Below are 15762 nucleotides of genomic sequence, written 5' to 3'. Positions count from 1 at the left end.
TATGCATTATATATTACGCGAGCAGAAACCCTGCAAGTAATTGTAGATTTTTTCAATAGCTTGAAATGGAGGCTTAAAGATGATGGTGGGTTTCAGAATGTGAAAAAACTGGCTGATCCCCTGCACCCGCCACACACCCCCCAAAAAAGTACATCTTACTTACCTGTTTCTTTCCTGTTTTATCTCTCAATCACCTAATTCTGCAACACTTCTGGGCTTTGCGCTTTTGAAAAGAAATTGGAAACTGGCAGAAGATTCGGAATAGTAGTCTTATTGGGAACGCAAGGGAACTATAGTCCTGGATGTTGAAATGAGAAGCAGAGGGACAAATTGCAATGGACAAACTCATTTGTATGCTTGGCAAGAGGGGAAAAAAAGTGTAGAATGTCTCTTGGGAGTTCCTCTCCTAAGGAGGCATTTGGAGAAGAGAAAGTTGTGAATTCCCTCAAACATAATTGAATGTGGAAGTTGTACAAGAGAACTGGAGGGTTGCTAATGTAACACTTCTGTTCAAAAAGAAAGAAAAGGCTAAACCAGTAATTATGGACCCATTCAACCAAACATTGGTAATGGATAGGTTCCCAGAGTCCATAACACAGAATAAAATTAATATACATTTAAAGCCTATGTTAACTAAGGCCAGCCAGCATAGGTTTGCAAAAAATGAGTTCTGCCTCAAAAACATAATGAAATACTGTCAGGAAATACCAAAAAGGAAATGCAGTGCATGTTGCGGTGGATTTTCAAAAGGTGTTTGGTAAAGTGCCACATAGGAAGCTGGGTGATGAAGTATCTTTGGAAGGGCTATTTCTTTCAGCTCCATCGGGAAGAAGGTGGACAATATCCTAGCTATTCTTAATTTGCAGTCCTTGTTCTCACAGATCAATCACTTAATTTGAATTGGACATGAGGGGTAATGTTTGCTTTAGGCACAGGTGGAAAACTGGCGGTTGCAGGACGGCCACCTCGTCGGTTTTCTGCCATCAAGCAAGCCAGTTCACTTAAACAGCTGCATGGCTTCATTTCAAGTGTGCACTGACCTAATATCACCTCCAATCCGGAACAGATCCGTGTCTCTTCCTGACCTGGTTTACGATAGTCAGTGCATGGTTTGTGGGAACTTTATCTCTTAAGACAGGCGATGTGACCAAAGCATGTCCAGTGGCAATGGTTAATTAGCTTTTTGAGTCCAGTTCCTGTTGACAAAGTCAAAACCTATAATTCCCAGCAGTCATTGGAACAGGAGTAGGCCATCCAGCCCCTCAAGAACCTGTTCTGACAGCACATATGCTGCCAGGATACAGCCCCAATGTTTCAGATCCATACAAAAGTATTGGGGAAACGTAGTTCTGATAAATCCATGCTCTGATGAGAATTTTCACCTACTTTTAACTCTAGGCCCTTACTGAGTCCTTCATCGCTAAAGCTGCTAACCCAATTCTCCTTGGTATTTCATATGTTAAGGATAGCCTAGTAAAGGTCTTTAAAATTATGAATGGAATTGATAAAATAGACCTGGCGAAAATGTTTCAGCTTGTAGGAAAATCCAAAACTAGGGGTCACAAATATAAGAAAGTCACTAATAAATCCAGTAAGGAGTTTAGGAGAAACTTCTTATCCATGGAGTGAATTCATTACTACAAGGAGTGGTTAGGTGAATAGCATAGATGCACTTAAGGGGGAACTGGCTAAGTACATGAAGGAGAAAGGAATAGAAGGTTATGCTGGTAGGGTGAGGCGAAATAGGATGAGGAGAGGCTCATGTGGAGCATAGACCAATTGGTCTGAATGGTTTGTTCCTGTGCTGTGTTATTTTGTGCATGTCCAACTCCCAACCCCTATCAGATAAATTTTCCAGCTAGGTAGATAAAGTCATCCACTGCCTGCACGTTTTTTCCATCAACATGAAAGTCTTGTATCACAGTGTTTGCACCATCACTCTAGACTTTTGATTTTGCCAAAGAAATCTGCAGCTCAAAGATGGCTGCCTTGTGCTGAAAGCTGTCCAGTGCATCTGGAGTTCGCTCACTTGCTGATTGAGAAGGGCGACGTTATTTGCATTGTCCAGGTTAGAATAGATGCCTGACTGACAGCAATGCCAATATTTGCAGAAATGTAGTCGAGGATCCAGTTCGTTGCATGACAAAACGAGGTTCAAGGCCAAGCACATTTGCGCTTTACTCTAAATCTAGTGTAGACCCCCCTCAGACACGCCGCCCATGCCCAAAGTGAAGATTACCCCAAAGCTTGGATGACCCATCCAACAGAATATCCTCCCCAAGGTTATGGAAACAAGGTGGGTAAACTACGTTAAGATGCAAATCAGCCATGGTCTAATTGAATGACGGAACAGGCTCGAGGGACTTGTATAGGAGCAAGAGTAGACCATCTGGCCCCTGGAGTATGCTCCACCATTCAGTAAGATCATCTTCAACTTTAACTGCAGTTTCCCATCTAATCCCCCATATCCCTTGATTTCTTTAGTGTCAAAACTTCTTCAATTTCAATCATGAATGTACTCAATTACTGAGCATCCCACAGCACTTTGGAGTAGAGAATTCCAAAGGTTCGCAATCATCTGAGTGAATAAATTTCTCCTCATCTCAGTCTGAAATCACTTACTGCTTATCCTGAGGCTATGCAACTTAGTTCTAAAATCTCCAGCCAGTTGAAACAGCCTATCAGCATCTACCCTGAATAGGAACAGGAGCAGGCTGAATGGCCTACTCCTTTTCCTATGTTCTTAATGGGAAATTGGGTTATGTATGGTATCCAAGCTAAATTTCTTGGAGTCAGCTCATGTCTAACCTTGAAATTTTTAGCAATAATAACCTTCCATGCTTTGAAAACACTTGCAATTGTCTGACTCCACGTGTAAAGCAAGGCTGTTGCCTTAAATTTACATTGGAATTTCAAATGAAAGAGCTGTCTCAGATCCATCTGCTGTGTATGCTGCTTAAAATATCTTTTACACAGCAAAGATATTGACAGAACTAAGGATATTCACCTATCTAGGAATATGTTTGCAGTTGCTAAGCAATGTATAATTACTTAAGGCACAGGTTACGTTTTGCCTTATTTTACAGTTTGCTTGGTTGGTGCTTGCCAGTCGAAGTTCATTCTACTTTTTCTATCGAACTGCTTGGGCTAATATGGAAAGGGCCTTTCTCTACAAGACAACTCCTTAAAGTAACAAAAGCCCCTTCTGATCTACTCAAAATGATATGCATTTTGGCACATCGGTGTTCAATGATTGCCTTAAAATTAAGCAATTTATCTATTAGCGTTATTGTACTGATTCGTTGTCATTTAGTATGTGCCTTGAGTTGAGTAAAGGAAGAAGAAACTAGTGCACTAGAATTGTAGAATGCTGTGGGAAAGGAAATGGATTCCAGGTGGCTTTTTACTCTCCACAAGAAAGAATAGGAAAAATGATTTGGGAGGGAATGTGATACCTGTTTTATCTGTCTCACGTTTTTTTAGAACTTCACGGCCAATCCTTCCAGAAATCAACTACCTTGATATCAGCAGAGTTGCTTTGTTAGAATCTGGGTAGCATATCAATTGTGCATCCTTCTTAAGTTGCACCACACCAGAATAAAAGGCACAGAATTAACTTGTTTAATTTGCATTCCATCAGGGTATGTTTACAACATGAAATGTAGTTCAAATCTTTTTTGCTTGACAGTCACTGAAGGCATAGCATGCCATCTGATGTCAATGTGAAAGAAAATTCAACTTTGATAAGCAATGGTTTTGTGAACATCAAAGGTGAGATTTGTAGGCTTGGGGACAGAATGTTTCTTCACTTCCAGCATGTGTGTAGGAAGCGAATGCTACCAGACAAATATAAACAGTTGCAGATTAAGGTTTTCCTGCGCCAACAAGCCTTTAATTTCAACCTCAGTTGAGCACCTCCTTGGGTTGAATTTAATGGGGCCCCTGGAGACAGGCTAGGAGGCAGGAGGGGCCCATAGAATTGTTACGCAACTTGGGGTGGGAGCAGAGGGCCTGTCGCACCATGATTAAGTTTGGGGCAGGAAGGGCTGAAGACGGCCTTCCTTCCCAGAGGCCATTTGAGGCCCTTTAGTGGCCAATCAGTAGCCATTTAAGGGCCTCTTCCCGCTGCCGCTGGAATTGAACCAGCAAAGGGGATGGTGGTCCTTCGCCATGCAGCGAGGCCACTCAATAAAACGATGCGATCTTCTTGTAGATTTGGGGATAATGGGGGTGCCTCCTCCATGGGCAATCTGTGGTCCACCATCTCCCCCCCCTCACCCATTGCCAGGGCCTGCCAGCCATTGCCCACCTCACTTACCTCTGGTCTAGGGCGCCAGTGCTGAATCTGCTCCCAGTGGCGCAGCTGATATTACTGAGCTGCCAGCCCTCTGGCCGGCAGCTCTTGGAGGCGGCATCCCTGTCCTTAAAGGGACAGCAATCCCGGCACTGGGCACTTAAGTGCCTGAATGCTGTTGAGTCACACCTGTGAGGCTCTGAAAGGCCAAGGCGGGGTTCTCTTCGCCTTTTTTGGCCCGGAACCAGGACCCCCACAGGCACAACTAAATCCAGCCCATAGTGTGCAAGGGTGAAATTTGCTTTTCACATCAATGGGTTTTTTGGCTCAAGTTAAAATTCGTCAGTTTATTTATAAATTATATGCAGTCTTTTATTAATTGTTGTGGACTCGCACCCACAAGGATTTAGTTTGATAATTTTGTTCGGAACTCTTGCAGTGGGTGAGAGCATGATACTTTCATAACTGTCAGTCTAGGGTAGATTCAAGGCCATGTTCTCAACCCAACAGGACCATGTGTTAACATGCAGTGCCACTCAGACCCTAAGATTGACAACTCTGTTTGGACTTTATTCTGGGAAATTGCATCACATGACCTCCAACCATCCAAACCCCACACGCCTGCCATTGGTTTCCTGATATCAGTCCTCCTGCCAGTTAGCTAATAATGGTGGCTACAAAACCCATAATCCTCTGTGCTCCAGAAACGATTGTATCCTTCACGTGGTTTCATCAAAGAGCATGTGAGCTGGGGTCACATTATACCCTGGGGGCATTGCAACCCTGCTGTTGAGAGCCTGGCCAGCGCAAAGCAGAATAACAGAATGCTTCGTATGATTTTTCTCATGGGAATGTCTGGGAAAGTAATCTTTATTTCTGGATTACTCCAGGACAGTCCAGAAGGCTTGGTAACCCTATGGGATCCCACCAGCATTTTTTTCAAAAAGTAAATCATTAACTTCAAAGAACTGTGGGATGGTTTGCTTCTGTTGCAGATTGGCGGGGGACAGCTTTTGCTATTTTACTGCCTCCTAAAGATACTTACAAATGAGCAATGCAGAATCTAGCCATCTTTGTGTAGTTCCATATTTCATAAAAGCCTGAAAGATGCAATAACTTAATTATAAGTTTATTAAGTTTATATAATTATTGCACACACTTATTTTGCACATGTTGATATTAGTAATAGTTAAAAGATATGTGTTTTGCTCTCTTTTATGCTTTTAACAAAGGTACAGTAAATGCTTATTTTGCTGTACAGTACTAATTCAGTATTTGTAACTGCAACCTTTTGACAACTCATTTTATGCATGCTCTGTTATGTATGTTGTATACTGCATTCAGGGTTTTTTTTTTTGTTTTTTTTCTCCTCACCTACCTGCAATGTACTGCTGTTCCCATGACGCACTTCTGCTTGCTGTTTACCTGTATGTTAATACGCTTGAACCCCATTGGTCCATTGCCATCATATGCTCGCTGCCTGCTATTTAAGACTCAGTCGGCTGCCAAATCTGTGAAACGACCCCTCGAGGCAACCTTTGACCTGGTACTTTGACCTTTCACCTTCTTGCTTTGCATGCACTGTAGTAGTAAAATAGTACGATAACTTAATAGATTTTATTTTTAATTTTATTATAAATGTGCTTCTAATTAGATGTTTGTTGGAAGGATATAATGTTCATACTAACTAAGTGTACTGGTCATTAAAAAGCTGCATTATTAAATGTAAAAGTTTTTTTTGAATGTCAGATGTTTGCTTTTTGCATTTCAGGTGTAGCAGCAAATAGCCTTCACTGCACACTATTGAGTGTACATATTGTAGTTTAAATTCATGATTAGTTTAATGTGATTTGATAACATTGTAGTGCGCAGATCTTGTACCGATCTGCACTAATAAAATTGTTTAACTGCATTTCCAAATTTCAATATAGTGAGCATATTTTCATTAAATGTATGTTTTTTGGTTAAGGGCAAGTTTAGGCTTTAAGATAATGTAGATATTTGTTTTTTTAATGTAATAATGTCAAATATACAGTATTAAAATTTACTACATCGTTTTGTTAAAAGAACTACACTTGTACCTTTTTACAGAAAGCCTGTTTTCAGCCAAAAATGTTTTTCGAGCTATTTTGACTAATACAATACTTTCAGTGCATGACAGGAATTTCATACTGTCTTCTCTATTTATTACACTTGTCTTACTAAATGCCTCATTCGCAGGCCTTCCCACCTGGTGTTCTTCACCATTTACCAAAGAGACCAGCCCTTGAAAAAAGCAATGGCACCAGCACAATCTTTAATCCTAGTGTTTTGCACTACCAACAGGCTCTAGCCAATGCACAAATGCAGCAGCCAACATTTTTTCCAACAGGTACGTCCTTTCCCCATTACTGAGAGTATTATAAGATTGCACTGTTGATTTGATCAATAAGATAATATAGCCATTGCCACATGAGTTAAATGTTCATAAATATATTTCTGCTTGTTGCACCTTACTTTGCTTCTTGCTAGAACTTGCAACTGCATGTTATATGAAGTAACATGGCTTTAAAATACTTCGCTTAATTTATTCTGGTAAGGCAAGACTCAACAGAAAACACCTTTGATGTTGTACAGTGAAACCTGGCCTTCCTTTGGTTTCTTTGAACCCAATTCAAATTATCCGAATCATTTGTTTGTTTGGAATTATGACCTGGAGGCAGTTTGTACTTCTATGCAGATAGTCTTTAGGGACAACTTCAATGTATTTTTCGTCAAACAAATCTTGCATTATTATTTTTGTGGTCATAGGCTTACCTGAGGCTGTTTAAAATCAAATAATTTTAATGAAAGCAGTACATGCAGTGAATGCAAAATCCCTGTATCTTTATTTTAAAAGATTACAGCATGTTAACCAGTAGCACTTAAACATCAAAGGACTGTTTAGTAGTAAATGTTTAGAGATGCTATTTTTGACAGCTTTAAAGCGGACTGTTTTTCTTGATGTGCAGCTTTTAGGCATATTTCCTTTCTGTTGGTAGTAACTAGTTACCACCAATTGTAAACCTCCTTAACTACCACTCTTGCCATTAAACACCAATTAAAGTATTTGGATATAGTATTCTGACCAGACTCTATTTTAAATATATATATAAAAAGGCAGTTTTCAGTTTCTGCTGATATTTAAAAATAAAAAAAAATAAGATTGTGGTCTTTATCATCCTGATCGCCTTTTCACATCATGTCGCACTGAAGGAGACCATTCGGCCCATCGTGTCTGTGCCAGCTCTTTGAAAGAGCTATCCAATCAAACCCACTCGTTTGCTCTTTCCCCATTTCTAGTGCCTCTCAAAAAAAATAATCAGTTACCACTAGTTTTAAACACTCAATCAGCAATAAATTTTTATTGATAACAGAAAAGCTAGGGTGGTAAGTTAAAATATTTCCCGTAAACCTACGCTGTCACAGAAGCAAAGATTGAGTAAGTGAAACTCTGCATCTAATGTCTGAACATTTTTTTTCTAACAAATACTATTCTTACCAGGAACAACAACAAAAATCTGTCACATGTACACTTACACTAGGCCAGCAAGATTATTTAATTGATGTGATAAGCCTCAATTACCCAGCGGCAATAAAAAAAACATGTATTTTATGTGCAATAGTTGACCCATTTCAATGTTCATGGGGATATAATTTTTTTTTAAGTGCTTGGTTAATCTTTGCCATTTATTCATTGCTTCAATATTTTGCAAATATGCAATCAGCACTTCATTTGACGTGGAATTAGATGCACGGAGCAGTTCATTGTCCATATCTGTGCTGCACATTTGCTAAATATGATTCATTTAGGATTGCTAATTATATTTTGTATATGCTTTTAAAAACTGTAAACCAAATTATTCTTTAAATTGAAGGTAAATATATTGCTGATGATCGAAACTGCATAAAATTCTTAATTTTAATTTATTTATGTAAACAATTACTGCAGCCCAAATTTAATGAGATTTTGTATTATGAATCTGTTCTTCATACTACATTTAATAAAATTCAGTGTTATATAATATTAAAAATAGGCCCTTTAATATTTTACGAGATGTTATTGGTTTGCTACTTGACTCTAAACCATGTTTGAGGGTGATGTACAATTAAACATGCTCAGAATGAAATCAGCACCTAGCAGATTTCTGCTTTTCAGCTTAGTCTCTCAAGTTTTTGTTTCCAGTTGCTACTGTCTCAAAGGGCATTAAAACTCAAAATAGCCCTCTGTTCCACCTCTATCTTCATTGCGCTTTTGTCACATGTTCTGCACTCTGCTCTAATAGTATAACAGACATCAGTGTTCTGTATATGCCCTGGATTACCACAAGGACTTTTTAAAGAAGGAAAAGCATATTGCTGAAGGGCTCTTACTTGATGTAAAACAAATTCTTAAAAATTCATTGTTTAATAAGGTATAAGTGGAAAGAGGAGCATTTTGAGTTTTGAACTGGACCTAGCAGTGTTAAAACTAATATGTGGAATTTTTTTTGTATTTATTTTTCAAGGTCTTGGCTTTGTGATCTAACACTAACCATGCATTTTTGATACTTTTTTCCCCCCAAATTCACCTTTCTAAATGTTCTGCATGATGGCAGGGTCGGTGTTTTGCATGACTCCTCCAGCTACAACTGTTGGTAGGTTTAATCTTCTTTTGTTTCCTAACCTTCAATGTAATCAGATATAATGAGAATCTTTTTAAATTCATCCTAAACAGTTAGATTTGCCATAAAATGTAGAATTAAATCATCAAACTGTTTCTTAGATACAATTAACCTGAATCCGAAAAAGTTAATTTTAATGTAGTACATAATACAATTTGTTTATCTGTTTCACACCTCATTTTTGAACTAAGATTTTAATCACCTTGTGCATTTTTGATTCAACTGTAAGAATTAGGGTGAGGTAATGAGTTACTATTTTGAGTAAATCGCTGTAACAAATCACTGCATGCATTTCCTTATTGTTTTGAATAACTTGAAATTATTAAGACTGACCTTTTGGAACCAAGACTGGCTGAGAAAATTACTTTTTGGTCCCTTCAGCCCAGATGGTGCTTATAATCCACACCCATAATCTATGGTCTTTGAGGAAGTAGTTGGAAATGGAAAGCCTCATTGTATAATTAGTGTGAAATCTGATTTTCCACAGTAAAACCCTTCTATATGTAAATACTTTTACTCGATAACATTGAATCTATTTTAAGTAAGTTAGAGAATCAAGTCTTAATATATTATGTATCAGAGTCTCCCAGAGAAGTTCAGGAAGGCACATTCTTAAAAACTTTTCTTGCTAATGCAATACAACATTAAAAACATCTAACACAGGCATTACTGAGTTTATTCGACCAATTTTTTTGTCAAAAGATTTTGTGTCCATAACATTTAATTAATAAAATGAGAAGGGAGGAGAGTTGAAGAATATTTGTGATCACTTTTTCCCCATGCCCGTAGCTTGTGTGTTCTCTGGGAAACCCTGATTATGTTGGCATTGGTCCTTTTTAATTGTGATTGTAATAAGCTTTTTCCTTTCTCTTTTTTTTTAATTTTCTCCCATGCTTCCTTGCTTTGCATTATGATTGCATGTCACCCGCTGGTGTAACCTCCTCCTCCCTCCACGATGGCTTTCTGCTATGTGATATCTGCCATGCCCAAAAATACAACACATGTCATGGTTGCCATGTGCCACACCCTTCTGTTCATTGCTTCCATGGTTCCCTTCCTGAAAGTACCCTTGATGCACAGTGCTACGCCCGCCACTGTCTCTGCAGCAACAACACCTGCCACAAGCGTTCCCTTCGCCGCAGCAGCTACAGCCAATCAGGTTTGCTCCTTTTACAGCTTTCTTTCATAAACCTTCCCACCACCCCATGGCTCTAAACGAGTGCTCGTCAAACAACTTTCTGAAATCTTGCCAAACTTATAAATTACCTGACTGCTGAAGAAAAAGTAAATTGAGTAGTTGCAGCAGGCACTTGTTTAGAGTTGTTATTTATCCCAGACAACAGTATGTTTTTGTGTGTTCTGTGCTGCATTATTTTTCATTAATTTCAACCTCGCTGTACTAATCACATTTTTTATTTAAAGTTCATTAAAACGTTGCACTGTTGCACCATGCAGCAAAACATAATTTATCAATAAATTATAATTTTTAGTAAATATTTTGATGTGAACATAAAAATTAGAAAATATTTCAATACTTTGAGATAAGTTTCTTTATTTCCAAACATGCCATCTATTTTTGGAGATTTTTTTTAAAGTACTGTGTTCTTAATGTTCTCAATGTAGCTTTTCACATTTTTTGTAACTAAATCAAATAGCATGATGGGTTAATATTGTTTTATATTGATAGATTTATGTGTAAAGGCAAAGAACTTGTGATTTTCTTTTGCAAGGATTTTTTAGAAATGCGAGAAATTGGTTATTCGGTAGAAGCAGTAGTATTTATCTGCTGAGCAAAAGATTAATTTGTAAGTCGCAATGTACCTTAAGTTCACTGATTCCATTGGATGGATTTTATTGATTCTTAAAACGTGTTTTTGAAAGGAGTGTAGAAATGTAATATGTAGATCCTTCTTCAAGGAGATTTCTTTCACCAAACCTGCCAGATATTTACAGAACTCTTGTTAGCTGTCAGCAAGAATTCCACCACCATGTTGGTTACACTTAGCCTGCTGGTGAAGAGAGGGCACATGTGGCTGACTTCTAGGGCCTGTTGGTACTCCTTGCAACACAATTTCTCCCAAGTCTTTCTATTGCCTTATTAACTATATTTATCCTGTTTCTACACCTCAACAGGTTAATGAATATACACAAAGATAAAATAAGGATAAGTTAATGCCCATAAAAATTGGTAGCTCTAGTTCCAAGAGTCTTAATAATACAACTAAAATTTGGAATTAAATGTTTTTCTTTAAGTTTAGCCTTTATTAAAAATAATAATGTACTGTTATAAAATAATTTCTCTTCAGTTTTGTGTACACCTCCTCCTTCCTCCTACCACCATCTTCCCCCCCCCCCCACCCCCATGCCCCCACATCCTCAAAACACATTTGTTTTCCTATAAGTACTTATGCTTCAATTCTTGCATTATCCTGAGCTTTAAATTAAAATGGTAACTACACTAAATAGTGCTGGTTACTGCCAACTCTTAATCTACACCAATGGGTGGGGAAAAGGGCACAAAACCTTGTTTGAGCAATGCCTTTACCTTCAAAATGATTTCATAAATTTAAAGTGAAAGATGAGTAAAGTAGTCTTAATTCTAAACAGTGATTCATATGCTGTTACAGGTGTTTGATTCTTACAGTTCATTGGAACAAGAAAAAACTAAAAACAAAATCTTGTATTTGAAATTTTGTGTCTTTCCAACTTTCATGTAATAGCTGGAAAAGTAGAAATGTGCATGGTATTGAAGAATTTATTATTTTCTCTTAAACCACATTATAACCGTTTTATATTTCATTTTGTTGCAGTCATTCTTAGCAGCTTAGCTTACCAGCAAATTAGATTTATTTTTAGTTGCCCAATTACGCAAAGCTGCTTGTGATAACATTCAATGCATCAATGTAGATTTTCAAAAGGTGAAGCCTTGAGGCTTGTACAGTCAGTTCAAAGCTGCATTAATCCCACTGGCCCAGCCCTTAGTGCATATTGCCCCTTCCAACCCAGGACTCCCTTTTAGACCTCATCCTTCCAGTCCAGATCTGATTTCCCCTGGCCTCAATTTTGGTCTCCCTGTTGGGCTCCACTATGATGCAAGATGGCAGACTGAGCTTTGAAGCTTTTTCTGTCTTTGCGAATGAAGATTTGATCTTGGTTTCATTACGTCCACATTGTTTGGATGCGAAAGTAACATTGTTTGTTTGATTTTCATCTTTTAGTGCTGTGTCTTTTTGTACCACTTAGTTTGGAATTATTGTATTGATTTTATTTTGTTTCTGTATGATTTTTTGTTTTGTTTTGAAAGTCACACAAGGAACCAAGTCCCATAGTGCAGAGTGCAAAGTTGAAGAGAGTAGAAGAGCGAAGTAGTGTTTAGGTAACAGAGATTATGCTTTAAAAGCCTGGAAATTATAGAAAGGAGGCAAGACTGAGGGAGGTAAGGAGTTCAATTGTTTTGAGGTCTTATGAAATAATGAGCCCAGTGAGACTGTATGAAGGGTGAAGAGCAGGTAGGACAACTTATTTGCAGCTTAAGAGGGAGAAAATGAGGAAGAGTCACAGCGCGAGTAGCTATAATAGCATTGCTAAAAGAGAAATACAAGATTGTGATGGGAAGGAATAAAAACAAGAAATGCTGGAACCACTCAGCAGATCTGGCCGCATCTGTGGAAAAAGAAGCAGAGTTCACGTTTCGGGTCAGTGACCCTTCTTCGGAACTGATGGAAAGGGGTTGGTTAGTGGGGGTGAGTGGATCTCCTATAAGGTGATCCTTTTTCGTTGTCCAGAAGTGCAAGAGAGATGTGGAAGATATGGCAACAGTGTTGCAGTCTTGGATGGTCTCGGTCTTTTTAAAAATATTGTTGAGAAAATATAAAAGTAGAAACCCAGCTTCTTAGATGTTCTCCATAACAATGGAGATTTGATATGGGGAATTAAAATCAAGACTATTGTTAATTCCAATTGAGGTCAAAGGAGGTGATGAGGCCAAGAATGTTATGTTACAGTCATCCGGATAGAGCTTCAGAGGTGGTAGTTGTTCAACTTGAAACTAAAGAAATGGTTTCCTTCAATACTTCTGTCTGCATTTTGTTTTAATTTTTGCCCTTTCTATCCATTTATGTATTTGAAAACCCATTGTGACAGATCTTGGCTTCTCTTGAGATATTACTGCATCTACCCCCCAGTTTGATATTGTCTCCAAATCTGTGCTTGTGAATACAATTACTTGCATTTATATAGCACCTTTAATGTAGTCAAACATCCCAAGACACTTCACAGGAGCATTATCAAACAAAATTTGACACCAAGCCATAAGGAGATATTGGGGCAGTTGACCTTGGTCAAAGAGGTCAGATTTAAGGAGTGTCTTAAAACAGGAGGGAAGAGGTAGAGAGAGAGAGGGGTTTAGGGAGGGAACACCAGAGCTTGGGGCCTTGACAGCTGAATAGACAGCTGTCAGTGGTGGAGCAATTAAAATCAGGATGCTCAAGAGGACTGAATTGCAGAAGCACAGATAATTTGGAGGGTTGTGGGGCTGGAGTAGATTACAGAGATAGGGAGAGGTCAGACCATGGAGGCATTTGAAAATGAGAAGGAGAATTTTAAAACCAGACATTGCGTAAGTAGGAGTCAATGTAGGTGACATTGGCTTTGGTCTTCCCAATATTTAGTTGGAGGAAATTTCTGCTCATGCAGTACTGGATGTCGGACAAGCAGTCTGACAATCTAGAGACAGTGGAGAGGTCAATAGAGGTGGTTGTTAGTAGAGCTGGGTGTCATCAGCATACATGTGGAAACTGAGGCTGTTTTTTCAGATGTTGTTTCTGAGCGGCAGCATGTAGATGAGAAGTAGGGGCCAAGGATGGATCCCTGGGGGACACCAGAGGTATTGAATGGTACGGGAGCAGGAAGAGAAGCCAGTGCAGGTGATTCTCTGGCTACGATTGGATAGAGGAGAATGAAATCAGGCGAGTGCAGTTCCACCCAGCTGGATGACGGTGGAGAGGTGTTGGAGAAGGATGATGTGGTCAGCCATGTTAAGGGTGCAGACAGGTCGAGAAGGACACAAAGGAATAGCTTATCTTGGTTGTAGTCACATTTGTGACTTTGAGAGCCATTTTGGTATTGTGGCAGGGGACGAAACCTGATTGATTGGACGGATTCGAGGTAAGATGGTAAGATTTGGGAAAGGATAACACGTTCAAGAACTTCGGAGAAAAAGAAGGGAGCTTGGAGGGCGAAGGAGTTTAAAGGGTTATTTTTTGAGGAGGGGGTGATGACTGCAGGTTTGAAGGAGACACTACCTGAGGAGAGAGAACCATTAACAATGGAATTCTCAGTTCATTGATTAACATTAAGCATTAAAAGCAGAGAAGCCAATATCCAAAATGTGTAAAATGGAACAATTATCTGATGCACCTGGTTTGTTCTGAGACTAGATCTTGGCAACATTGCTTGTGTTTTTTAAGTGGAGTTTAACAATACTACCCGCTGACCAGCACCTTTTTGTAGCCTCAATGTCCTTTGGTGCATTTTCTGGAAACTAAAATGATGATGATTGATTCTTCATTATTAATATTCATATCTCTAGTTTTTAATTTTAGCCCCATGGTGGTTTCAAACAAAGTGTATTGCTGATATGCATTAATGCAGTGATACGCTGCTCACTACAGTGATAGGCTGCTGTTTCTCTCCCATGGTGATCCACAGAGAAAATATTCTTAATAAAGGGCTCAGATAGCAGTTGTTAGTGAAGCTCAGCAATTTCTTATCTTGTGGACTCTTATGCTTTTCTTGCATAGAAATATTCTTTATAATAGCTTAAATATTTAACCACAGACATCAAGCATAGCTGTGGAAAGTATTTTTATTTCCAACAATTTACAGAATTTATAGAAACAGGCCCAACTGGTCCATGATCCATGTTTATGTTCCACACGAGCTTCCTCTACCTGACTTCATCTAAGCCTATCAACATATCCGATTCCATTCCTTTCTGCCTCGTGGATTTATCCCTTTTAAATGAATTTGTTATTTGCCTCAACTACTTCTTGTGGTAATCAGTTCCACATTCTGGCCACTCTCTTTGGTAAAGGATTTCTCCTGAATTCCATATCCGATTTATGAGTAACTAGCTTATATTTCTGGCCCTTGTTTTGGTCTCCCCACAAATGGAAACACATCTACCGTATCAAACCCTTTCATAATCTTAAAGACCTCTATTAGGTCACTCCTCAGTCTTCCCTTTTCTATAGAAAAGAGCTCCAACCTGTTCCTTCTTTCCTGATGGTTATAACCTCTCAATTCTGGTATCAGCCTTGTAAATCTTTTTTTTTTGCACCTTCTCTAGTGCTTTTATATTCTTTTCATAATAGAGACCAGTGTGTGCACAGTACCCCAAGTGTGGTCTAACCAAGGTTCAATACAAGTTGAACATCTCTGCATTTCAGTTCTGTCCTTCTATAAATGAACCCCTATGCTTTGTTTGTCATTGTTACGACCTTATTAGTGTGTATTGCCACTTCTAATGATTTGGCTAGCTGTATCCCTAGATCCCATTACTCCTCTACCCCATTTAGACAATTATTTTCTGAGGTGTATGTGGTTTTCTTATTCTTCCTGCCAAAATATATAGTCTCTCACTTATCTATCTTGAAATCCTTTTGCCAATTACACACTCATTCTGAAAGTTTAGCATTATCTTGTATTTTGTCACAATCTTTCTCAATATTAACTATACCCTTCCCTGCCACCCACCCCCCCCCCCCCCACCTCAGCTCTAAAAGT

The 15762-nt window shown here is 38.7% G+C and overlaps 1 protein-coding gene across 13 annotated transcripts in view; it reads left to right on the top strand.

Moving 5' to 3' along the window:
• mbnl2 (muscleblind-like splicing regulator 2) overlaps window positions 1-15762 on the top strand; it is a 176539-nt gene that overhangs the window by 142137 nt on the left and 18640 nt on the right. For 6 of the 13 annotated variants that reach the window (XM_068034261.1, XM_068034265.1, XM_068034263.1 and 3 more), the window contains 3 exons: window positions 5787-5840; window positions 6515-6665; window positions 8911-8949. The exons of 1 other annotated variant lie outside the window; for it this stretch is intronic. In XM_068034261.1, coding sequence (XP_067890362.1) covers window positions 5787-5840; window positions 6515-6665; window positions 8911-8949 — 244 coding nt within the window. Of the gene's footprint in view, window positions 1-5786; window positions 5841-6514; window positions 6666-8910; window positions 8950-10040; window positions 10136-15762 lie in introns of all 13 variants that reach the window. 6 more of the 13 variants (XM_068034267.1, XM_068034272.1, XM_068034271.1 and 3 more) reach the window with 6 other exon arrangements.

The sequence above is a fragment of the Heterodontus francisci genome, chromosome 6 (assembly GCF_036365525.1).
Source record: "Heterodontus francisci isolate sHetFra1 chromosome 6, sHetFra1.hap1, whole genome shotgun sequence".
NCBI lineage: Eukaryota > Metazoa > Chordata > Chondrichthyes > Heterodontiformes > Heterodontidae > Heterodontus > Heterodontus francisci.
This window is presented reverse-complemented; position numbering and strand designations above follow the sequence as displayed.